Source organism: Martes martes (genome assembly GCF_963455335.1).
Source record: "Martes martes genome assembly, chromosome: 3".
NCBI classification, from domain to species: Eukaryota; Metazoa; Chordata; class Mammalia; order Carnivora; family Mustelidae; genus Martes; species Martes martes.
The window spans coordinates 52,628,832-52,654,502 of record NC_137890.1 but is presented as its reverse complement, the minus strand read 5'-3'; the positions used below and the strand labels follow the sequence as shown (position 1 = coordinate 52,654,502).

At 36.4% G+C, this 25,671-nt stretch overlaps 1 protein-coding gene across 2 annotated transcripts in view; it reads left to right on the top strand.

The window, feature by feature from the left end:
• The window catches only part of VWA8 (von Willebrand factor A domain containing 8), a 330,448-nt gene that overhangs the window by 1,520 nt on the left and 303,257 nt on the right, over nucleotides 1-25,671 (top strand). For both annotated transcript variants that reach the window (XM_080798346.1, XM_080798347.1), the window contains exon 2: nucleotides 11,498-11,575. In XM_080798346.1, the coding sequence (XP_080654472.1) occupies nucleotides 11,498-11,575 (78 nt within the window). The remainder of the gene's footprint in view (nucleotides 1-11,497; nucleotides 11,576-25,671) is intronic.

Here is a 25,671-nt window from a genome sequence, read left to right as displayed (position 1 = left end):
CCATTTTTGCATTGTCTGGATATGGACACTTGAGGGTGGGCTACTCAATTTTGTGTCCCAGTTTTCTTTTCTTTTCTTTTTTAAATTATGTTCAATTAGCCAACATATAGTATATCATTAGTTTTTGATAGAGTGTTCAGCAATTCATTAGTTGCGTATAACAACTCCCCGTGTTCATCACACAGCAGGTGTTCTGTCCCAGTTTTCTTAACTGTAAAATGAGGATAAGGAGAGTATATTTGATAGGATTGTTATGAGGATTTACTTATTTCATGTAATTCCTGCCACATATTAATGTTCAGTAAAGATTAACTTCCTTATAATTCTTTATATCTGTATATATTCAGCTATATGGGAGTTGTTTTGTTTTCTTGGCTTTAGGTGAAATGAAACCAGTTACTTTAGGTCTAGAACTGTCACAACTAGCTGGGTGGGCATGTGGAAAAAAGTTAATTGATATGAACTTAAAAAATTGTTCCTTGTACATGAATAAATTATGTTGATTATAAAACATTAAAAATGTCCTCAAAATTATGTCCAACAAGTCAAAGTACAGGGTTTGCTTCAAATGTGAGACTCGTGATCACATTACAGACAACATACTAACTTTTTAGACTCAGTTACTGACCCTAGCAGGATCATACCACGAGGAGTAAATTGTGCTAAACCTACTTGCCTTACTGTTGCAAGGTTGAAGGTAGGAGGACTATGGATGAATGCCGTTGGAACCTCACCAGAGATACGAACTCTATTAAGAACAGTTGAGAGCCAAGTAAACAGGGAGGCAAGTGCTTGGCTATTCCGGTACATAATGTTGACCATCAAGGTTGTCATGTCTCAGTTTGAACCAGAGGTCATACACAGATAAAAGCACAAATAGCACTATGCTGCAATGAATTACAGTTTAGGTTGGAATGATGCTCCTAGCTGCATACACACGTGACCAGTAACTCATCTCTCTGCATGTAGTTGACCTTGTTTCCTAGTTTGGTTTGGAAAAAGAGCAATAAGGTACATAAGTAGTAGATTCACGTTATCTACTGTTATTATCTCTCCTGGATTGTATGTATGTCTTATTTGTCTTAATTTTCCTTTTGGTGCCTGTCAACATTTTGTACGTAATAAGCACCCAGTGGCTTTTAATGCTAAAATTCATACAGAGAAGGAGCAGGAGAGGCAGGAATTGCCTTGTTGGCTTTCAAGATAGGAGCTTTATAAAGCCTTGTAAGCAGAAGGAGAAAGTCATTTATGTTAAAAAAAAATTCCTAAACCTACAGCTTTTATCTTTTGCTGTTGGATAGTTTAAGTATCTGTAATTTGTAAATTCTTTATATCTCTTTATACTTCAATAAATAGTATTTCTCTTAGTTTTAGGAACAAAGAGATTTACAAGGCGGTTAGCTACTGCAAAGATTTCTTTTCCTTTCTTTTTCTTTTTCTTTTTTTTTAACATTTATTTGTCAGAGAGAGAACACAAGCAGGGGGAGAGGCAGGCAGAGGGAGAGGGAGAAGAGGGAGAGGGAGAAGCAGAGCAGGGAGCCTGATGGACAAGAGTTTTTCAGTAAAGATTATTGGTGTTTTCACAGATGGAGCCAAATGAGTTGGTTCAGTAGGACTCTGACATTAAACGGGTTTAGATATACCATAAAGCAAAATCAAATGATAAACTTGGAAACATAATTGTATAAATCTACCATGACATGTTTAATACCGTCATTTAATACCATTATTATTAAAAGAATTCACTATTTTATCATTATGACTTTATGTATGAAATACATTTGCTTAAAGAAATATTTAAAAATGCTTTTGTACAAGAAATTTGTGCTCATTATAGGAAAGTGAAATACAAATCCCCTAAGACCTGATTCTCTCATGCAAAGTCATAATTGTCAACTTTTTGGTGTTAATATTAGATTTTGTAAAAATACATATAATATTTATTTATTTGTATAAATACTCATTTCCTTTTAAAAAATGGGATCCTGTTTGTTTTATAATTTATTCTTAACCATTATTGTGAACATATTAACAAAGTGATAAATATTGCTATACATGATTAAGTATATATTAAGCTCATGTATTTCTATTATTTTACCAGTTTCCCATTCTTAGACATCCAGGTTGCCTACTTTTATTTATTTATTTGTTTTTTAAAGTAATCTCTACACCCAGTGTGGGGCTTGAACTCAAACCCCGAGATCAAGAGTCAGATGCTCTAATGATGAGCCAGCCAGGTGCTGTAGGTAATCTATTTTTAAATATATAAAAAATGCAAAAGACATCCATCCATCCATGCTGCATTTTTTTTTTTTTTTTGTGACTTTAAGATTTGATTCTTGGGCTTCAATAGAATTAATGACTTTGGGGAAGGGAATAGGGAACTTCTGCTTTAACTGAGAAATACAGTATCCAGGGAAAAACTCCACTATGTTTCAGTCTTAGCTCTGTATTTAATAGGTATTGAACTTTGGGAAAATTATTAACTACCCTGAACCTGCAGCAGGTTATTGTGACTAATATACAAGGACGCTGTGACCCTTGTATATTAAAGAATTTAGCAGTAAAATCCTGAAACAGATGTTACCTAATAAAGTGTTGGGAAGATCTGTGTTGTAAGAACATGCAGACTAAGCTGGAATTTGCTGATATATTTGGTTTCCTCTTGGGTCTAATTTTTGTATTAAAAAAACGGTGACACTAAATCAGTGGTTTTTAAACGAGAGTGATTCCCTTTACTCAGGGGAAAACGTGCATAGAAAAACATGGTTTTACATAGGCGGGAGGTCCAGTGGTTGTAGGCTAGATACAGGATGTTCAAATATTTTTAGGGTTCTCTCTGCCTTTCCCTGTGGTTCCCCCACTTTCCACTCTCCATTTGTTAGATTTGCTTTTTGCTGTATTGGTTTCAGTGTCTGCCAGGATTTCTTCAAGTAGTAGGAGTGATAGTCTTACTGAGAGCCCCAGATTTTGATTGTCCTTACAATTTATACTGTTAGAAGAGGAGAGAACATCTTTTCCTGTGAGCTCTGACAAAAATCCTTGTGAGAACAATTATTGGCCAACCTTGGATCCTGTGCCTAAACCAGTCATTATGGCCAGTTGGTGGAATGTTCTGGCAACGGTTGTGCAGGATACTTATTTCTGGAGGTTTTGGTGCAGGGGTAAAGGGTGGGATGAGTGGTACTCTACCCAAACCAAATGGGATGGGTTTCCCCACTGGAGAGAGGGATTCCATTGTCAAAAGGGGAAAGAATATTGAGCAGGTAAAACAAAACAGCTGTCTGGTAAAAATCAAGTACATAATATCCAAAGGGGTTAGTACAAGAATAAGTATTATTTAAAAGATACTATTGATTATTGCTTGAATATAGAAATTATTTTCTGACAAACCTTTGGGAAATTCCTTTAAATTAGGATCATTGCAAGTGATAAAAGCAAGCCTTATTACTCTAAATGAGCCTTAAATTTAATTTCATTTGGGAGCTTTTATCTTTTGGATCCTTTTCAGGGCTTTTAATTTTCAAGTCCATACTTTCTCTGCCTGAATAAATTATATATCACTTTGTTGGTAGTAGTATTTATGTGACAGTTTGTGCTATACAGGATTTAGGTAATCTGAGTTATGTGTGGTTATTTTTTTACATTATTTGTAATAATAAATGTAATTAAATGTTATATAGCATATTTTATAACAATCTGTACTTGTTAATTCCTTCTTATTATTCTAATAATTTCAATTATCTTATTAACTAAAATCTTTTTATTTTATTTATTTTTTTAAAAGATTTTATTTATTTATTTGACAGACAGAGATCACAAGTAGGCAGAGAGGCAGGCAGAGAGAGAGGAGGAAGCAGGCTCCCCACGGAGCAGAGAGCCTGATGTAGGGCTCGATCCCAGGACCCCAGGATCATGACCTGAGCCAAAGGCAGAGGCTTTAACCCACTGAGCCACCCAGGCGCCCCTAACTAAAATCTTTTTGAAAAAGGATTGCACTTAACCAAAATAGTGTATTTGAGGAATGGTATACATTAGTCTCTTCTGCCTAAGTTATGTTATGTATTGTGTTATAAGTATCTTCAATTCTCTTTAGATTAATACTTATACTACTTCATTCAAATGAATTCTTTACAATTGACTTGATTTCTGAGCATTTTGAAAGATAGGCTGTTCTCAAAGAATACAGAAAATGGGTGAACTAATGCTTAAAACAATACTCAAGAAAACAGTATTTAATTAAAAGCTATAATCATTCATTCACATATTCATTTATCAAACATTTATTGAACACCTGCTTGGTTTAAGATATTATTTTTGGCACTATGAGTACAAAGGTGATTAAAACTTGGGCCCTGCCCACAAAATGCTATGGTCTTACAGACTGAACAGTGATCTTCAAACATTTTTCTCACTTAATCTCTTTTTTTTTTAAATTTTTTTTTAAAGATTTCATTTTATTGTTTATTTGACAGACAGAGATCACAAGTAGGCAGAGAGGCAGGCAGAGAGAGGGGGAAGCAGGCTCCGAGCCGGATGTGGAACTCGATCCCAGGACCCTGGGATCATGACCTGAGCTGAAGGCAGAGGCTTTAACCCACTGAGCCACCCAGGCGCCCATTCTCACTTATCTCTTAAAAGGATTTTGCAAATATGTATCCCTTTGTATATTTTGAAGTTGATATCTAAAAATTTTCCTGATAAGAATAAATAGTTCCAGAGTATGGTGTTTTCAGTGTGTTGTAAATATTGACATTTAAAATAAAAATTGCTAACAGTCAAAGTGTATCTTTTAAATGGAATCAGAATATCCTCGTTATTTGTTAGCCACTATCTTTGTTTTGAAAAATAAAGAGCTCTTACTTAACTGTCAGAAAGTTTACATTATTTTTATCTTCTTGAATTTGTATTTCAATTACACTTACTCCTCATAATTTTATCTTAATATTTTTTTCTTGAAATGTTTTGTCTTTATTGTATTTTTCTGCAACAAAAAAATGTCCAATGTTAAAACATGTCATTACAATTATTAAAGCACAGTTGTTCAAAAGAATATCAGTATGTTTCAGATTTCTAAAAAACCTAAAATTTTATGGAAACATACCTGTTAATAACATGAGTGGTGCTTTCTCCCAGTTAAATATTAATTAGCATAATTAATAGTCTCTAATTGTATATTAATTATTGCTGCAGTATGAACAGTTTTGATATACCAGTATTGCTCAATTCTTTGTAGACTTTTTACTTATGAGCCGAAAATAATATGTTGTTTAATTATCAAAAATGTTATTTTTAGTTATCTATCAACTGACAACTTGATTATAGCCTTTTCAGCTTTGTTCATAGCAGAGAATTGGAAACCACATGACTTGCATGTAGAGTCGCTGACCTAGCCAGTAGAATCACTCCTGCCTCCGTTTCTGGAAGGTTCACTAAGAAGGCTCTACCAAAATTTATCAAATGTCTATGGTTATTTCCTCCCAAAGAGGCTGCTTGTTTAGTCTAATGTGCTTAGAAAGAGTTGATAAAATTAACCCTTCATTCATCAGACCTTTGCCAATACAGTGGTTTGTTTGTTTGTTTTTGAGAAAATGCTTCTCTTACATGTTTAAATACTTTTTCATCAAATTTTAGTTTTTATAATTCAAAAAGATAATCTGTAACTAGCAATTCAGTCAGCTAAATTAGAGTTTCTGATAGAAAAAAGTATTTTTCCTTTCAGTTTAAATGACTGTTAATATATATTTTAAGGAATGTTTTAAAAGCCACTGAAAGATGAATTGCCACTTTTTTTTTTTTTTTAATTTGTCAGAGAGAGAGAGAGAGAGAGAGAGAGCGAGCACAGGCAGAGTGGCAGAGGGAGAAGCAGGCTCCCTGCGGAGCAAGGAGCCCGATGTGGGATTCCATCCCAGGACGCTGGGACCATGACCTGAGCCGAAGGCAGCTGCTCAACCAACTGAGCCACCCAGGCGTCCTGAATTCCACATTTTATAGGCTGGATTACTAGATACAATAAAGACAAGAATAAAGTAATCTAGTAGTTACATATTTAAATTACCTATTTCATAATATATGGTTGTACCATTTTGTTCTTTAATATAATTTATAATAAGTAATGTAATAGCAGTTAAAATAAGTTACTTATGTAATGAGGACTATGGTAGAAGGCATGGTATTGTTTTATTAAATGTGTAGTGAGCTTTGTTTATGGGCTTTAGAGAACAGTTAAAGTCATGTATAAAAATCGGAAATAAATTAATCAGTTTTAGACCTCATGATCAAACTTTTGACATTGTATTTAGTGACATGAAAACTAACTGGTTCAGAAGCTAGTGTAGAACATTTTCATAGTAAGAGTTAGAAAACAGCCATTATATAAGATGAGGAATGATGTAATTGGAATGAATATTTCATGATGACATTTGAGAATAAATTTTTAACTAGTTTTTTGAAAGATAAACATCTGATCTGAAGGAAACATGTAAAAGTTTTCTCTGTGGTTTTTATCCAGAAATTGAACATTTCAGTAGTATTGAAAACTATTTCAGTTATATGAAAATGGATCAGCATCAGTATATGTACTGCTTCAAATGTTCAGAGGTGCCTTTGTGTGTGTGTTCATATGAAGAGTGTGTTCTCAAGATAAGTGTTGAGAAAAGCTGGAAAACAGCTTACCTTTACGTATGTGAAAAGCCAGTTTTTGAAGCTTTCTCTGCTTTGCAGTCCGAGCTCTCTCATCTTGGATTTTTTGACCATATAAACTCTCACTTCCCTACCCTGCTATGTACTATATCTGACACAAGCCAAAACAGGCCAGTCATTTCTAAAGCTACTCTTCACTTTTAGTAGGAATTTATAAGACATGGAGAAACTATTCCCAGGCAGGTATATGTTAATTTGAATAATTTTTAAAAGAGACCTCTCCTAAACCATAATGTAATATGCCTCATTTGTTTAGTCCCCTGGAGCAATGAAATCCACCAGAGAGAAAGAAGTGGGAGGGCTCCTGAAAGGGCCTGTGGGAATGGAGAACCTGCAGGGCCAATCTTCGGTCAGATCAGTGTTCAGGAGAACACCCGGAAGTAAGGATCTGGAAAACTGATCTCCTTGAGACTTCCGTGCTCTATACCCTTAGAAAGCATATACCCTAATTTAAAGACAATTATCGTAGTGGAATAATAGTCAATAATTGTAATACAGTGTGAGAAACATGAACCAGATACTATGCTAGCAGAAAGACAGGAATGGGATTCTTTTTTTTTTTTTTTTTTTAAAGATTTTATTTATTTATTTATTTGACAGACAGAGATTACAAGTAGGCAGACAGGCAGGCAGAGAGAGAGAGAGAGAGAGAGGAGGAAGCAGGCTCCCTGCAGAGCATAGAGCCCGATGTGGGGCTCGATCCCAGGACCCTGAGATCATGACCTGAACCGAAGGTCATGAGGCTTAACCCACTGAGCCACCAGGCGCCCCAGGAATGGGATTCTTGATGGAGGTGGAGAGCATGCAGAAGGAAAAGTTAGGGAAAGTTCAATGGGGAGATGAGGGTATTTGAGGAGTAGTTGTCCGAAGCAAGAGGGATATGACAGAGATGTGGAAGACCTTTTTCATGCCAGGGATAAAGCATCAGTCACTGAAATAGGAATATAAGGAGTAGAGCTGGTTGGAGCTGGTTGGACAACATACAACAGAAAATCTGGAGTTCTGTTTTTCTGGTATTAAAGTTATTTCTGGAATATATAAATATTGTGTCCAGTAGCTTACTGATAGGTATGGAACTCGGGAGAGAAATCTGAGCCAAAGGAGACATTTAAGACTCAGTTGTACAGAGGTGGGGTTGGGACATTGGCATGGATAAGATGGTTCAGGAAAAGCATAGCATGGTAACAGAAGGTGGCCAGAAATATCAACATGGAGGCAGGAAGGACAAATGTCATTTTTCTCTTTGCCTGCAGCCAACTGACTGATTGATCATGGTCCTGTTTCTTAAAAAGTCTAATTTCCATTGTGATTGCTTCTTTGGATTTTTTAGAAGCCTTTTGCTTGATTTCCAAATGTTCAAAACTTTCCAGTTATCTTTTTGTTACTCATTTTTAATTCCATTTTGATCAGAAAACATACTTTGTATGATTTCAGTCCTTTGAAATTTGTTAAGATTTGCTTTGTGATCCAGCCTAAGATCTAGTTGGTGAATGTTTCATGTGCATTTAAAAAGAATATGTATTCTGTCCTTATTGGGTATAGTGTTCAGTAAAGGTCATTTATATTTAGTGGTTAATAGTGTTTTCAGATCTTCCTATCCCATTTTCCAATTGATCTTAGCCAAAGGCTGAGAAGTGATTATTCTTACTTCTCTCTCCTTCTATTTCTTTTTCTTGCTCTTGCATCAGCTACTGAGATATATTGAAATATCAAAAGTATGGTGGTGGATTTATCTCATTCTACTTTTAGTTCTGCAGTTTTGTTTCATATTTATCCCCCAGCTTACTCTTTGCTGGGTCACCATCATAGATTTGCTGTGTTCCTCCACAAAGGGTCACAGTCCTTTTTAGGAAGCTTTCTACTTACTCTCTCTGCTTGTACTAGGCCCCTTGAGGCCTGGTGGTGGCTGGCAGTGGCTTTCTGATACTGCTGGTCCCGGGACACTGAGCTATCCTTGCTGGTTTTTGTAAACTCTGCCCCACCTTCACAAATGGTTCTTTTATTCTGCTCTCCTCAGTTACTCAGCTTGAATGTACCGTCTTTTTGTTGGGTTCCTGATTGATAAATGGATATGTTTAGGAAAAACACTTCAGTCAGTAGGAAAATCCAGTGCAAAAACCTGAAATGAGTATGTGTCTGACATGTTCAAGGAATAGTTAGGAGACCAGGTGGCTGGAGTAGAATAATTCGGGAGGACACTGGCAGGAGATGAAGTAAGAGAGGAAATGGAGGAGCCAGATCAGTATAGCCCCTGGGCCATTGCAACAATGGAGATTGAGTGAGAACTTGCATTACTTGACTCCTATTTTATTTTGATCACTGTGGCTGCTCTGTTGAGAATAAGCTTCAGAGTGCGAGGGTTGAGACAGATCTGTCAGTGGGTAAGAGTTAATGCTGTTTGAATGAGAAAATAAGTTTAAGTAACCATAAACCTTTAACCAGCTTGGGTCAACATTGTGGTGATAGAGAATATGGTGAGAGGTGGACGATACTAGATACATCTTAAAGACAGAGTCTGACAGGGTTATTCTGAGGAGGCTAGAGAGAAAAGTTAAGAATGGCTGCAAGATTTCTGGTCTGAACCCCTGGAGGGATTAAGTTGCCGTTAGCAGAACTGGGGAATACTGTGGGTAGAGCATATTTTGGTGGAAAAGTTTTGAATATGTCAGGTTTAACATATTTTAGGCATCTCATTGTCTGTTGGTATCCATGTTTGGAATTCTGCGGTCCGGGTTAGTGGAATAAACTTGAGAGCCAGGGATATGTTAGTTGCCTGAAAGGTGTTAAGACTGGATGAGCTTATCCAGAAGAGGTGGTAGGTGGAATAGAAAAGAGGCCGGAAAAGAGGACGTTGAGGAGAGGAAAAGCAAGTAAGGAAGACCTGGAGTCATGGTGAGGTAGGAAGGAAATGGAGAAGGAGAGGGAGCTGGGAGAGGGAGAGAAAGGGAGAAAGAGGCGGAATCCTCTGTGGTGTAAGTGTTGAAAGGAGGCAGGGCCCTGGTTTTTCCCTGCCAAGTCCGGGCAGCCGGGCTGTGGGTAGTAACCTAGGCTTGGCCAATGAAGTGCCCTGCCCAGGACTTTGAGTCACAAGGGAATGATGCAGAGTTTACCACAGTTTACCTGTGGCAGGGTCCTTACTAGAAGATGGATCTCTAGACTAAAGATGAATCATGATTTCTGTAACTTAAAATAGTGTTTTCCCAACTTTTCTACAGGTCTGAAAAATATCAAAATGAAATGGGAGAAAATGTTGTCCTCTGGTCGTGGCATCCCTGGTGTGGGTCTAGTGGTGCCGGGGGCGGTGTCTCAGTGAGCCTGTCCTGGAGTGTGACTTTGTGTGACTGCTGTGTTTCTCCATTGCCTTCCCTGCCATGCTGTGGAATAGTTACTGAGCCGAGGTCTCCTCAGTCACCCACGCTTCCTGTGAGCTCCGTCACATAACCGCTGTCACTGCAACTCAAATGACTTTTTTACTAAGCTAGTTTGAGATGGGGTTTCTCCTAGAGAAGTTATACAAAATAACTTGCGGGAACCACAGGTTACTTACAGTCAAGATGAAATGAAGTAACATAAATAATGTGTCTATAACAGTATTTGCCAAGTAACTGGTATTCAATAAGTATTAGCTGATATCTAGACTAATTTAGAGGAAAAGTCCTTTGATTTACACTCTAAACAGACATGTTTAATGTATTGGAAAGTATAAATATACCTGTGTTTTACATGATGTTTTCTCTCAACTTGCCACATAGCTGTAATACTTTTCTTTATCTATAAAAAATATATATATATATTTTTCAACAGGGTTACAGATTTCCTCACTTGTGAAGCCTCTGTCTCACATGGTTATTCTGGGAATGTATAAAGTACTTAGAAGATAGTAATCATTCAAAAAATGTTGGCTGCTTTTGTTACTATTACAATGATTTAAGGCCTTAGTCTCCATGTTACCTAACTAGCTCCCAGCTGGCAATGTTGAAAGTTGTGTTTTATACAGCTACTTTTTCTAAGTGTCGTTGAGCCCTTTCTAAGTGAAGTCCCAGGTACAGATGGGATCACTATATCTATTTTACTGTGGGAGAGAGCAAAGCAGAGAGGGTTTGGTTTAGTCCTGCACTTTGGAAGACCAGCCAGAAATTAATGTTACTTAAACAAAATTAGCACCAAGTAGAAGTGAGAACTTTTGGCTCTTTTGCTTGTTTCATGTAGGAAATCTTGGCATATAGGCTGGGGTTTTCCTGGAAATACTGCATTTTTGGCTTTTGTTGCTAGAAAACTTGAAGTTGTATATAGTAAAAATAAGAACCTATAAGGATGTAAAAAGGTTATAATTTGTGTTAAAAGATGCCACTTTATGAATGCTTTGGATGATCTTAAGCAAAATGTATTCTTCTGTATTGTTGACTTTATTAGTATTGCTCTTAATGAGAAAATAAGGCTGGTTAATAAAATTCTGTTGTACTTCAGGTTTTTTTGTTGTTGTTGTTTTTTGTTTTTTTGGTTTGTGTGGTTTTTTTGTTTGTTTGTTTGTTTGTTTGTTTTTTGCTAATGTAGGGTTTAAAATGTGAATTTTACCCGTGTTTCCCTTTTCCATTATACAACTTATACTTTGGATACAAGTTTTAGAGCATAGTGGTTGACATAGGCAGGTGTGTCTATGGGGCTGAACACAGGCAGATGTGGGTACATCTCTATAGAGTCCTTCTCTGTACGGCAGGGCAATCATCATTGGGAAGGGCATAGTATGTGGTTTTCTTGTCTCTTGTAATGGTGTGTTTCCTTATTCTCTTTTTAGGTGATACAGTTAATATTGGAGATGTATCCTACAAATTGAAAACTCCAAAGAGCCCAGAACTTGTGCCGCAGAACTACAGTAAGGAATAGTCATTTATTTATGAATGAATAGCTTTTAACTTTTAATTATGGGGATTTTCAAACATATGCAAAACTAGAAAAAAGTATAAACTTGATGTACTTATCATTTATTTTGAACATTTATCCATGTATATCAATCTTTTAACTGACTCCCATTTTTTCTTCTGGAGTATTTAAAACCTATCCCAGACATCCTATCACCTCACCCTTGAATATTTCAGTAAAACATTTTTTTGTGTACTATTCTTTCGTTTTTTAAATTGGGATAAAATTTACATATAATAAAATGCACAGATCTTATGTATTCATTTTGATTAGTTTTGACAATTCTATAAAATTATATAATTGCCAAGATTTACTTTCATCACCCTTGAATATTCTGTGCTCCTTTCCATCTGCTCTGCCCTGGAAGCCAGTGTTCTTGTTTCCTACCATGATGGATTACCTTTACCTTAGCTGTCTATAAATAGAATCATATGATATACTTTTTCTGGGTGTATATTTGGCTTCTTTCTACCAAGATAATGATTTTGAAATTCACCCATATTCCCATACTTATCAGTTTGTTTTTAATTGCTGGTAGTATTGCGTTGTATAAATATACCACAATTTGTTTACCTGTTCTGTTGATAGACATTCGGAGGTTTTCCATTTTAAGACTGTTATGAATAAGGTGGTATGAACATTCCTGTACAAGTCTTATAGTCATAACTTTTCACTTCTCTTGAATAAATAGCTAGGAGTTAAATTGATGTGTCATAGGATGGATGGCTGTTTAACTTTATAAGACACTGCCAAACAGTTCTCCAAGATAGTCATGCTGTTTTACACTTTGACCAACAGTGATGTTCTATATCTTTGCCAACATTGGAATTTCTAGTCTTTCCTTTTACTCATTCTACTAGGTATGAAATAGTAACTTGTGATTTTTGTTTTATACCAGCTTTATTGAGATATAATTAATATACCATAAAATTTAACTTTTTAAAAAAATTTACCTTTTAAAGTGTAGAACTCAGTGGTTTTTAATATATTCACAGAGTTGTACAACCGTGCCCCATCTAACTTTAGAACATTTTCATCACACCCAAAAGAAACCTCGTACCCATTAACAGTCACTCCTTGTTTTGACCTCCAACAACTATATACACCACTCCCCCCACCCCAGCCTTTGGCAGTCACTAATATATTTTCTGTTTCTGTAGATTTGTGTACTCTTAGTAGTTCATATAGATGAAATCATACTATATGTGGCCTTTGCGTCTGACTTTTTTCACTTATTATGTTTCAAGGTTCATCTGTGTTGTAGCATGTATCAGTACTGGATTCCTCTTATGACTAAATAATATTCCATAGTATGGCTCTACTACTTTTTGCTTATCCATTCATCAGTTGATAGACATTTGGTTCGTTTCTACTTTTAGGTTGTTACAAATGATACTGTTATGGGCATTCATATAAGTTTTTGGACAGACATCTGTTTTCAGGTTTTTTGGGTATGTACCTACGAGTGGAATTGCTAGATCAGACAGTAACTCTATGTTTAACATTTTGTGGAATTATCAAACTGTTCTCCACAGAGGCCGCTTGGTTTTACATTCCCCACCTTGATGTCTGAGGCTTCCAGTTTCTCCACATCTTTACCGACACTTACCACTGCCTTTTTATGATAGCCATCTTCACCAGTATGAAGTAGTATCTTGTTGTGATTTGCATCTCCCTAATGACTCACAGTCACTTGTTTGCTCAAAATCATGTCACTTCTTTTCTCAGAATTCCTTAAATGACTTCATACCTTAGGAACCAAGGTCACTCCTTACCTTTCTTGATCTAGTCTCAGCCTCATCTCCTGTTACTCTCCTTCCTTATTTCCAGTCACTGGACACAAAATAGATAATTTTTTGTTCACTCTTCAGATTCTTCCACTAGACTATGTGCTCCTTGAAGGAAAATATCGCACTTTCATCTGATGTAAGTTTCCAGTGACTCTCCTAAATGACTCTGCCATCTGTCCTCTCCACTCTGTCTCACTTTTCTTTTACTGTATTTTTTTTAGTTATTTTCTCAGTAGTCACTCTAGAGACTACAATTGACAATGTGCCTTGAAACAAACTTGTTCCTATTAATAATAACTTAATTTCAATTGTGTACAAAAACTTTGTTCTAAAATAGCTCTCTTCCCTTCTACTTCCTTTTTGCTTATTGTCATCCAAAATATATCTTTATACGTTAAAATCTATCATCACAATTTTGTATAATTACCATTATATGAAGTTGTCTCTTAAATCAGAAGGAAAGAATTACAAATAAAAATATGTTTATCCTGTCTTTATATTTACATATGTAATGACCTTTACTAGTATTCTTTGTTTCTTTGTGTACATTTGAGTTACTGTCTAGTTTGCATTCATTTCAGCTTGAAGGATGGAATTCTTATAGTATTTCTTGTATGGCAGATCTACTAGTGATGAATTCTCTCAGTTTTGGTTATCTGGAAATTTCTTCCTTTTTTATTTTTATTTTTTTAAGATTTTATTTATTTATTTGGCAGAGCAAGAGAACACAAGCAGGGAGAACAGTAGAAGGGGAGGGAGAAGCAGGCTCCCTGCTGAGCAGGGAGCCCAAAGTGGGACTCGATCTCAAGACCCTGGGATCATGAACTAAGTTGAAGGCAGATGCTTAACCTTCTGAGCCCCGCAGGCACCCCTAGAAATTTCTTGATTTTACCTTTATTGGTAAAGTAATAATTTTATTTATTTTTTTTTTTTTTAAGATTTTTATTTATTTGTCAGAGAGAGAGTACACACAAGCAGGCAGAGAGGCAGGCAGAGAGAGAGGAGGAAGCAGGCTCCCTGCTGAGCAAGGAGCCCGATGCGGGACTCAATCCCAGGACCCCAGGATTATGACCTGAGCGGAAGGTAGCGGCTTAACCAACTGAGCCACCCAGGCATCCCAATAATTTTATTATTATTCTTAATTTTACCTTTCTTGGCTAATAGGTTTTTTTCCCCGGCACTTTGAATATGTCATCTTATTGGCCCTGGTCACCATAGTTTCTGATGAGAAATCAGTTATTAATTTTATCAAGAATCCTTTCTAATAATGAGCCACTTGTCTTCACTCTCAAGATAGTCCATTTATCTTTGTCTTTTGATAGTTTGACTGTGATGTGGCTAAGTGCGGTCCCTTTGAGTTAGACTTATTTGGAGTCCATTGAGCTTCTTGAATGTGCATACTAATGTTTTCCATTAATTTGAGGGAGTTCTTTTGTAATCATTCTTCATTCTTAGTTCTTCCCTTCCTTTTTTTTTCGTAAGATTTGATTTATTTATTTATTTGTCAGAGAGAGAGAGAAGCGAGAGAGAGAATGAGCACACACAAGCAGGCAGAGTGGCAGGCAGAGGCAGAGAGAGAAGCAGGCTCCCCGCCGAGCAAGGAGCCCGACATAGGACTCGATCCCAGGATCTTGGGATCACGACCTGATCTGAAGGCAGCAGCTTAACTGACTGAGCCACCCAGGCATCCCAGTTCCTCCCTTCTTTCTGTCTTTCTGGGACTCATTATGTGTGCGTTAATACACTAGATGGTATCTCGTAGTTTCTGGGGGCCTGTTAATTTTTCTTCATTCATTTTTGTTTCTGTTTCTTAGACTGGATAATGTCAGTTAACCTATTCAAGTTTGCTGATTACTCTGTCCTCTCACATCTGTTGTTGAGCCCCTTTGGTGATTTTTTTTTCAATTCACTTATTGTAGTTTTTGACTTTAGAATTTCTCTTTGAATCTTTTTTATAATTTCTGTTTCTTTATTGATATTTTCTAGTGAGATATTGTTGTCATACTTTAAGTTGTTAGACTTTTTGGGGGGTTCTTTGAACATATTTATAAAAGCTAATTTAAAGTATTTTCTACTGAGTTCAGTGTCTGACTTCCTCAAAGATAGTTTTATTAACTGCTTTTTTCTTCTGTGTATGCTATAATTTCCTATTTCTTTGTGTTTCGTACCTTTTTTTTTTTTTTTGAAAAGAAGACCTATTAAGTAGTATAATTTGACAACTCTGGACATCAGCTTCCCTCCCTTGCCTAGGGTTTGGTTTCGCTCTAGTTGTTTGTTTAATGACGTATGTAGACTGTTTCTCTGAAATCTGTACTCTTTGTCATATACAGCCACTGAAGTTTCTGTTCAGTTAGCTTACTGGCCCACCAGTGATGGTACAGAGATTTCTTAAATGCCTCAAACAAATCTCTTCTCCCGGTTTTTGACCATGGCCTGTGTGTGCATGTTGAACATGATTTCCAGCAAAGCTCCAGAGGCAGCTTATAAGTCTGTCTTCCTCCTTGTGCAAAGCTTCAGTGTCAGCCAGAGGTGAGCCATTAGGCCCTTCTCAGAACTTTCCCAGACATGTTCATGGCCTTCTAGATTCCTAGACATACACTGTAGTTTTTCAGGCCTTCCTTTGGACATCTTATTCCCAGTTTTTCCTTTTAAGTTGTTTGTTTGTTTTTTGGTCATCCTTTTGTTAGCTCCAAATGGTTTTAGTGCCTCAAGCAGCTGTGATGTTAAACAGTTGTTAAAAATTTTTTTTTTTTTTTTTGGGACAAAAAAGTGGGGGTAGTGTTGTTTACACACTGGGAGCTCTGAGTGGGTCAAATGAAGCCAAATTCTAAAAAAGGAGCTTTTCAGGGAGCTGTTAGAAGAGTCAAGTAGGGATAGTTTTCTAGGGCCAGGAGGATTAGGAAGCTGCAACCCTGTACTGTCCCCTTCAGTGGTTGCCAGCCTGCTGGTTTGTACCAACATTGTGGGTGGTTGGTATCAAGATTACTCTAGAGCTGGGGAGAGAGGTGGGAACAGGACAAGTTAAAAGACCACAGAACTTACAGTTCATACAAGATTCACACATTTTTCTTGGATAAATGCTTGTTAGATTGTTGAAAGTCTCTTGTTAATTTCTAGAGTTCTGACAAAACGAATTTTGACAATTTTTGCCGGTGTTGCTATTGCTTTTATGGAGGAGTGGATTTTCAGTGGTCCTTGCCTTGCTCTTCCAGTTGTGCACGTTTAGTTTACACGTCCCTCATGAGTATGATGTTCAATTTATTTTCCAATGCTTATTGGTTATTTATTTATCTTTCGTGATGTATCTGTTAAAATATTTTGCTTATTTAAAAAAGCGGATTTTGCTTATTTATTGTTGACTTGTAAAAGTTCTTCTTATACTCTAGACACAAGTTCTTTGTCATATATATGTGTTATGAATACTTTTTTTCAGTCTCTCCCTTGCCTAATCATTTTCTCAGTGTTATCTTTTAGTTGGCAGAGGTTTTGATTACATAGAGTTTATTTTTTGTTATGGTTAGTGCTTATTATGTCTTAGAAATCTTTGCTTACCTCAAGGTTGTGAAGATAGTCTTTTTTTTTTTTTCTAAGAACTTTATAGTTCTGTTTTATTTTAAAGGGGTAGGTCCAATTTTAAAATTTAGTTTGAAAAATATTTGACTTTTTTTTCATAATGTAGAGCCTTTATTATGCTTTAAATATCTGTAGAGTCTGTATTGCTAGTCCCTCTTTTATTCCTAATATTGGAAATGTGCAGGTTTTTTCTTTCTCTTTTTAATTAGTCTTACTAGGGATTTATCAGTGATAAAAATAGCTTTTCATTATTGATTTTTGTCTATTGTTTATCCATTTGTTATTTCACTGATTTCCATTCTTTAATACTTCCTTTCTTTTATTTACTTTGGTTCCTATTCTTTGTCTGACTATTTAAGGTAGAGGTTCAGATTATTGTTTTTGCCCCTTTTCCTGATTTAATTGTCCAAAGCTGTAAATTTCCATCTAAATAATGCTTTAGCTCTGCCTCACAAATACTGATATCTTAAGTTTTCATTATTCCATTCAAGACATTTCTAAGGGTCACAGATTTTCTCTTTATTTAGAGGTATGTTTGCTTCATTTTTAGTATTTTGTTTGTTTTTCTCTATCTTACAGTTACTGATTTCTAATTTAATACTATTAAGGCCAGAGTATCTTATTTAATACTATTATGGTCAGGGAACATATTCTCTAGAGTTCCAGTTCTTTGAAATTGAAGTTACTGAGACTTAATGATCAGCATTAAGGGCTCTGTTGGTGAGTGTTTCATGTCATCTTTGAAAAGAATTAGTATTCTGCTGATGTTGGGTGTTGTTGTCTATAAATATTAATTAGGTCAGTATTGACAATATTGTTCAAATCCTTTATGTTTTTACTGGTTTTATCTACCTGTTCAATCAGTGGCTAATAAAGTAGTGCTAAAACATTCTATTATGATTGTCAATTGTAGATTTGTTGCTCTTTATTTATTTATTTTGTGTATCTCAAAACTCTCTATAGGTATGTACACACTTATAATTGTTATGTCCTCTTTATGAATGGTCCATTTTATTATTATGCAATGCTGTCATTGTCTGGTAACAGTTTTTCTTCTTAAAGTTTATTTTGTCTGATAGTAATGTAAACCACACCATCTTTCTTGTGCTAAGTGTTTGTATGGTATGCTCTCTTTCATTCTTTTACTTTGAGCTAGTCTGTGCCTTTATATTTCTTTTTTTTTTTTTTTTTTTTAAAGATTTTATTTATTTATTTGACAGACAGAGATCACAAGTAGGCAGAGAGGCAGGCAGAGAGAGAGGGAGAAGCAGGCTCCCCGCTGAGCAGAGAGCCCGATGCGGGGCTCGATCCCAGGACCCTGAGATCATGACCTGAGCCGAAGGCAGAGGCTTTAACCCACTGAGCCACCCAGGCGCCCCTGTGCCTTTATATTTCAAGTGTGTCTTATGAACAGCTTATTTATCTATTCTTACAAGCTCTTTCTTTGAATGGAATGTTCAACTCATTTATATTTAATATAATTATTGATGTAGATGTGCTTATGTTGACCATCTTGATTTTTTTGCCTTTTTGTCCTCTTTATATTTTTATATACATTTTTTATTATCTTCTTTTCAGAGGTAGTTTTTCCATTTTGTCTCTTCCATTGGCTCTCTAGTTATGCCTCTTTTTCTAGTGTGGTTTGTCCAATAGAACTTCTTGAAGTGATGGATATGATATGTTCTATATTTGTGCTGTCCAGTATAGCAGGAACTAGCCACATATGGTTATTAACCATTCAGAGTGTGAGCATTGCAGTCAACAAGGAAAATAATTTTGGATTTTATTTAATTTTTGTTAATTTAAACTCAAATTTAAATAGCGACATGCGACTAGTGGGTAATCTATTGAACAGTGATTCTCTAGGGATTATAATATACATCTTCAACTTACCATAGTCTACTTTCAAGTAATAGATCTGCTTTAGGGGCGGTGTGATAACTTTTCAACACTATACTTTCATTTACCTCTCATAACCTTGTTTGGTAGTCTTGCTATCATATATTTTAATTACATAAATGCTAAAACACCACAATATTGTTATTTTTTACTTTAGGCAATTAGTGGAATTTTAAATTAAATATATCTGTATAAAATGGAGGGTTTTTTTTTTTTAAGATTTTATTTATTTATTTGACAGACAGAGATCACAAGTAGGCAAAGAGAGAGAGAAAGGAGGAAGCAGGCCCCCTGCTAAGCAGAGAGCCCGATATGGGGCTTGATCCCAAGACCCTGGGATCATGACCTGAGCCGAAGGCAGAGGCTTTAACCCCCTGAGCCACCCAGGCGTCCTGGAGATGATTTTTAAAGTTTTTAATATCTACCCATGTTTTATGCTGCTTTTCATTTCTTCCTGCAGATTCAGACATTCATCTGAAAGCATTTCCCTTCAGCCAGAAGAGTTTCTTCTAGCACTTCTTTTTAGTAGGCTTGTAATAGGAATTCTCTCATGTGTTGTCTTTTTTTTTTTTAATATTTTACTCATTTATTTTGAGAGAGAGAGAGAGAGAATGAGCAGGGGGTTGGGCAGAGAAAAAGGGAAAGAGAATCTCAGCAGAATCCCAGCTGGACACAGAGCTGGAAAGGGGCCTATGTCTTAGGACCCTACCATCAGGAGCAAAGGTGAAATCAACAGTCAGTTGTTAAGCCAACTGAGCCACCCAGGCACCACCCCCCCCCTTTTTTTTTAAGTAAGCTCCACACCCAATGTGGGGCTCAAACCCACAACCCTGAGATAAGAAGAGTTGCATGCCCTCCTGACTGAACCAGCCAGGGTCCCCTCATCTGTTGTCCATCTTGACATGTGTTTTTATTTCACTTCCCCCCTCACTGGAAATGGAATGCCAGTTTTTTTATTGTTTTGTTTTGGTTTTTTTTAGTCCTTTAAAGACATCATTTTATTGTCTTCTGGTTCCTATTGTTTCTAATAAAAAGTCCGCTATCATTTTTGTTGTGCCCATAGTTGTTATTTGTCCTTTTTCTCTATCTACATTAAAAATTCTTCTTTTTATCTCTTATTTTTTTAACAAAAAGTTTGGCTTTGATGTACATAGGTGTGTTCTTTGAATTTATTTTCTTTGCTTTCTCTGAGTTCTTAAGTCTCTGGGTTAATTTGGAAATTAATTTGGGAAATTAATTTGGAAGTTAATTTGGAAAATTCTTGGCCATAATTAATAATTCTTGGCCTGATTTTCTTTTCAGCTTTGTGCAGTCTTGGTTTCATCCTGTTGGACGATTCTTTCATTTCTATTAATACATTTTTCATCTTTACCTCCATTCACATTTTCTTTATATTTTCCATCTCTCATGTTTGAATACATTCGTGTTGTCCTCCTTTTGCACTAGATATTTTAACATATTTTTCATGGTCTGATAATTCTAGCATTTAGGCCACTTTTAGAGCTGCCTTTATTGATTTTTGAGTATGGATCACATTTTTTTTAAATTTTTTAATTTTTTTATGAATATATAATGTATTATTAGCCCTAGGGGTAGAGGTCTGTGAATCGCCAGGTTTACACACTTCACAGCACTCACCATAGCACATACCCTCCCCAATGTCCATAACCCCACCACCCTTTCCTGACCCCCCTCCCCCCAGCAACCCTCAGTTTGTTTTGTGAGATTAAGAATCTCTTATGGTTTGTCTCCCTCCCGATCCCATCTTGTTTCATTTATTCTTTTCCTGCCCCCCAGACCCCCCACGTTGCATCTCTACTTTCTCATATCAGGGAGATCATATGATAGTTGTCTTTCTCCGATTGACTTATTTCGCTAAGCACAATACCCTCTAGTTCCATCCACGTCGTCGCAAATGGCAAGATTTCATTTCTTTTGATGGCTGCATAGTATTCCATTGTATATATATACCACATCTTCTTTATCCATTCATCTATTGATGGACATCTAGGTTCTTTCCATAGTTTGGCTATTGTGGACATTGCTGCTATAAACATTCAGGTGCACGTGCCCCTTCGGATCACTACGTTTGTATCTTTAGGGTAAATACCCAGAAGTGGATCACATTTTCTTGCTTCTCTGTTTGTCTCGTAATATTTTATTGTATGCCAGGCATTGTATATAAAAGAATGGTAGAGACTGAAGTAAATGATATTTACCCCAGAAAAGGGCATGCCTCTTCATCTGCTAAGTCCCATGTTTGTCGGGCGGGGGGGAGCACTGGAGGAGGAATGCAGAGTCAAACCAATATATGCTTGAGCTCTGACTGGGCTTTGTTGTAGATTCGTTAGATTCCACTTATTTCTACCTTCAGAGGTACTGAGGAAGAGATCAGGACTTTCTCTTTAGTAATGTCCGGCATATGAATTCTGGTGAGATTCCAGAGCTTTCTTTATGCTTTATAGCTGAATTTCCAGCGCTACAAACCATGGCTCGTCTCTCTTTGCTTTATGGCTGTATTTTTGGATTGCTCGGGAGTTTTGCCCTTTAGTCCTGCATTCTGCTTTCTCTAACCCAGATCTCTCTTTATGCTGTTGCCCTTCTCCAGCCTCCAAAGGCCGTATCAATGAAGGCCAAGTGTGCCACAGAGGAATTTATCTCAGCTCTTCTGCCCTAACATGGTTCATGAGAACTGCTGCTTTATACAGTATAAAGACACGAAGTACCTTGAAGGGATTTCCGTTGCTTTTTCTGTCCCCCCCCCCCAGGCTTCACTGGGTTGTTGCCTTGTATTAACAAAAGGTGCAGTATGCTTCAAGAAGAATCTGTCTCAGTTCTTGCCCTTTGTCTGGTTTTTAGTGTGTACCCCTGTATACTCAGTGAAGGCCAGTGGGGAAGAGTTAGTGGGTAGGTGCCGATTCCTCTGTGACTGAGACTTTTCAGTAGATGAGTTCATCATCTCAGCTCGTATGTGGCCATTTTAGGTTTGCTAGAAGTTCAGTTTGCTTCTCCTGATACACCTATGGCGGATTCTTCCTCCTCCTACCATTCTGCTGGGGATGTACGTTAGCTGTGCATCTCCTCTCTCCTTGAAAATGCTCATTACTCTCTAGAATTTAGTTCATTCAGGTTTCTTTGAATTCTTAGCTGTATGGTAGGTTTTAAGAAACTGATTTTTACAGATTAACTGCCTTGTTCTCATTGTCAGGTTGAAAGTAAAATTCTCTTCAGTTCTCTTCTTCCTAACTAGAAGTGGGAATCAGGAGCATTTATTTCTAGTGTTCATTATTATTATTATTTTTAAAGATTTTATTTATTTATTTGTCAGAGAGAGAGAGAGAGAGAGAGCACTGGCAGATGGAGGCAGAGGGAGAAGCAGGCTCCCCGCCGAGCAAGGAGCCCGATGTGGGACTCGATCCCAGGACGCTGGGATCATGACCCGAGCCGAAGGCAACTGCTCAACCAACTGAGCCACCCAGACATCCCTCTAGTGCTCATTATTTAATGGTTTTGCCTAATCATATTATTGTAATTGATAGGTAATCTTTTCTGGGGGTGAGACTAGGGACTTAAATCTTTAATAAGTTGTTATATTTACCTAGAGAAACTTAACAAAGTAGATTTAGAACACCTTACATGATGATTGAAAACACTCATTTTTTTCCTGATTTCTGGACCTTTTTTTTTTTTATTACCAATGTAGCTAACTTTTGTAATGAACTTTGGAAATGAGGAATAATATCCACTCTTGACAGACAGTAGGAAAACCGTTACATAGTTTGTGTTTTGTATGGAAGCATCTATTTGGAGGGAAAAGGATATGTTTGAGATTTTGTATGTATTATTTCCTAGATATGAATTTCCCTTCCTTCCTTCTCCTCATCTTCCTCCTCCTCCGCCTTCTTCTATTTCTGTAGTCATTTAACTGCTCTGATTTCCTTTCCAGTGTAGAAACAGTCATTTCAACCTTATGGATATATTTTAAGAATTGAATCAGATAGCCTGTGTAAAATGAATAGGATAATGCCTGGGACGTAGTGCTCAATAAATATGAGTCCCTGACACAACCATTTTCTCAGTCTCCTGATTCTGTTCCTTCTTACTTCCCGTTGTCCCATCCTTGTAACACTGTTGAACATGGTTAATACTGAGGGCTGTTATGATTCTGCTTAAAAGATATATTAAAAACATTTTCGTCTTCATTCAGTCTTACTTTTAAAAAATGAATCAGAGGGGCACTTGGCTCAGTTGGTTAAACAACCAACTTTTGATTTTGGCTCAGGTTGTGATCGCAGGGTTGTGAGACTGAGCCCCATGTCAGGCTCCATGTTGGGCGTACAGCCTACTTGGGTGTCTTCCTCTCCCTTTCTCCTGCTTTCTGTCTCTCTAAAAATAAAGAATGAATCTGGAATCTTCTCTAGATTTGATTTTGAATTTGTCCTTAGTGAGGTTGTTTCCAGGATCACACATGGAGGCAGTAGGCTCTTCAAAAAAGCTTCAATTTTCTTTCAAAGATAAAACTTTGAAACAATATGTTTTTATAGTGTTAAAAACACTGTAGTGTTTTTGTATTGTTATATATATATATATTTTATATAGTTTTATATATAGTTTTTATATAGTGTTAAAAACATAGTGTTAAAAACACACTATGTGTTTATAGTGTGGAAAGAATGTTGGCCTTTCAAGCTTTACCTAGACATGAATCATAGTCATTGCTTGACTGCTGTCAGCAGGGGATAGCACTATTCTTCCCTTCTTTTAACAACTAAGATGGCACTGTCTCTCTCCTATTGAGGGTCTGCTAAAATATTTTATCATAGCTACAGATGCTTAATCATTTGGGAACTGGGGATCTTATTAAGTGAGAGAATGTATAATAAGACTATAACAGCTTTAAGGATTCAAGGGATCCTAGTAACAATATCAATTTTAAGACTTACAAACATATGCTTTGAATGAATATATTTTCATATTTTGCAAATGACTGGCAGGGAGGCAATATAGCAGTAGTTGGCTTAGATCAAGTTCCATGTGTAAAAGGTATCTGTTTTTAAATATAGAAAGACTCAAATATTTTGTCACCAAAAAACCCCAGAAAAGCAAACAAAGAAAAACCCTCAACATTTTCTGTTTTCAAAGAATTTTTTTTAACTTATTTTTTTGACAGAGAGAGAGAGAGAGCTCACAAGTGGGCAGAGAGGCAGGCAGAGGGAGAGGGGGAAGCAGGCTCCCCGCTGAGCAGAGAGCCTGATGTGCGGCTTGATCCCAGGACCCTGAGACCATAACCTGAACTGAAGGCAGAGGCTTAACCCACTGAGCCACCCAGGCGCCCTAACATTTTCTGTTTTAACATACTTTGAATTTCTGTTGTTGTTTTCAGAAATCTCTTATGCAATTAAAAATTTTCATTTCTTTTATGTTTAGGTGTTAGTAGCTTACTCTTTGTAATTTATCAGAAAAGAGTTTATATTGAAAGCAGTTGGATGGTATATAGACTTTGGTTTGCTTTTTCTGTGCTTGTCATGCATTCATCATTGTTCCCACCATATTCATAATAATATAAGTATCCTTAGGTATATTATTGTTTGTATATCAAAATAATAGTGGCATGTTATACCCAGTAGTAAATTAACATTGTCTCTACTAGTCTTTTGTATGAGGAGCTGCACCCTTTTGTAGGGGAAAGACTATTGGGAGTTTGGTTAACCTGAAATAGGAGAAATGTCTGAGCTAGTAAGTAAACCAAAATCTCACATGGCCACATAAGTATTACATGGTTGCTATGTATTAATTGGGGTAGATATATTTATTTATTAGTAAAACATGTTTTGGAGCATCTACTTCCTATAGTAGGTTCAAATATTGTATTCTTTCAACTACTTCTCCCTCTCTCAGGGACTGTTTCCAAGATGGAAAAATCATAGCTGTTTGGCTTCACTCTTGCTATTACATGACTGATTGGAGATTATGGGTTTTGGTTTTGAGAGAAACTAGATAGTCCCCCCCCCCCCTTTTGGAGTTACTTTTTAAAATATTTTAAAATATTTTGAAAATGGAGTTTTGTTGAATGAAGTTGGATACCCTGTTACTTTCCCACCCATATTTATGCTTCAGTTTAGCTCTTTGCTTTTGCATATTTTACATTTTAAAATGAAACATAAATGACAGATTTTTGTTAAGGAAAGGAATTTTAGCAATTACCATCCTCTCTGAAACTCATTTCATAACCAGGAAAGTAGGACCATAAGAAAGAGGTCAGAAGACTAATTAATTAGCAGCAAAGCCCAGATTTCCTGACTTCAGTTTGATTTTTTTTTTTTTAATAGTCTGTCCCAGTATTTCTGGCTACTTTAGAGTAAGTCTGGGAATGAAAAGAAGACTGGTATGTTAGATAACTCTTTTAGAACTTAAGAGTGTGGTAAATATTGAAAATATTGAAATAGTTGAGGCATGGTGGTACTATTTTATTTCTGTCCTTTCCAAAGTTATTCAGAGCACTGAAAATCAATTGTTGTCTTTTAGTAATTAGGAAATAAAAATCACAGTGTTGAGACATGAACCCTTGAGACATGAACCCTCATATTTAGCACCTAATTTAATGGAAGTGGTAGAAATCCTGTTAGCCAACAGAGGTGCTATAGACTGGGAATATTCTCAAGTGGAAGTCTAAAATTTAGTTTAAAACCACGTGAAGGTGGTATTATGTCATGAAAATAAAATTTCTTAATTCTTTGACCATTTGACTAAGATAATGAATGCTTGTATCTTATAGTCGGTTGTCAGC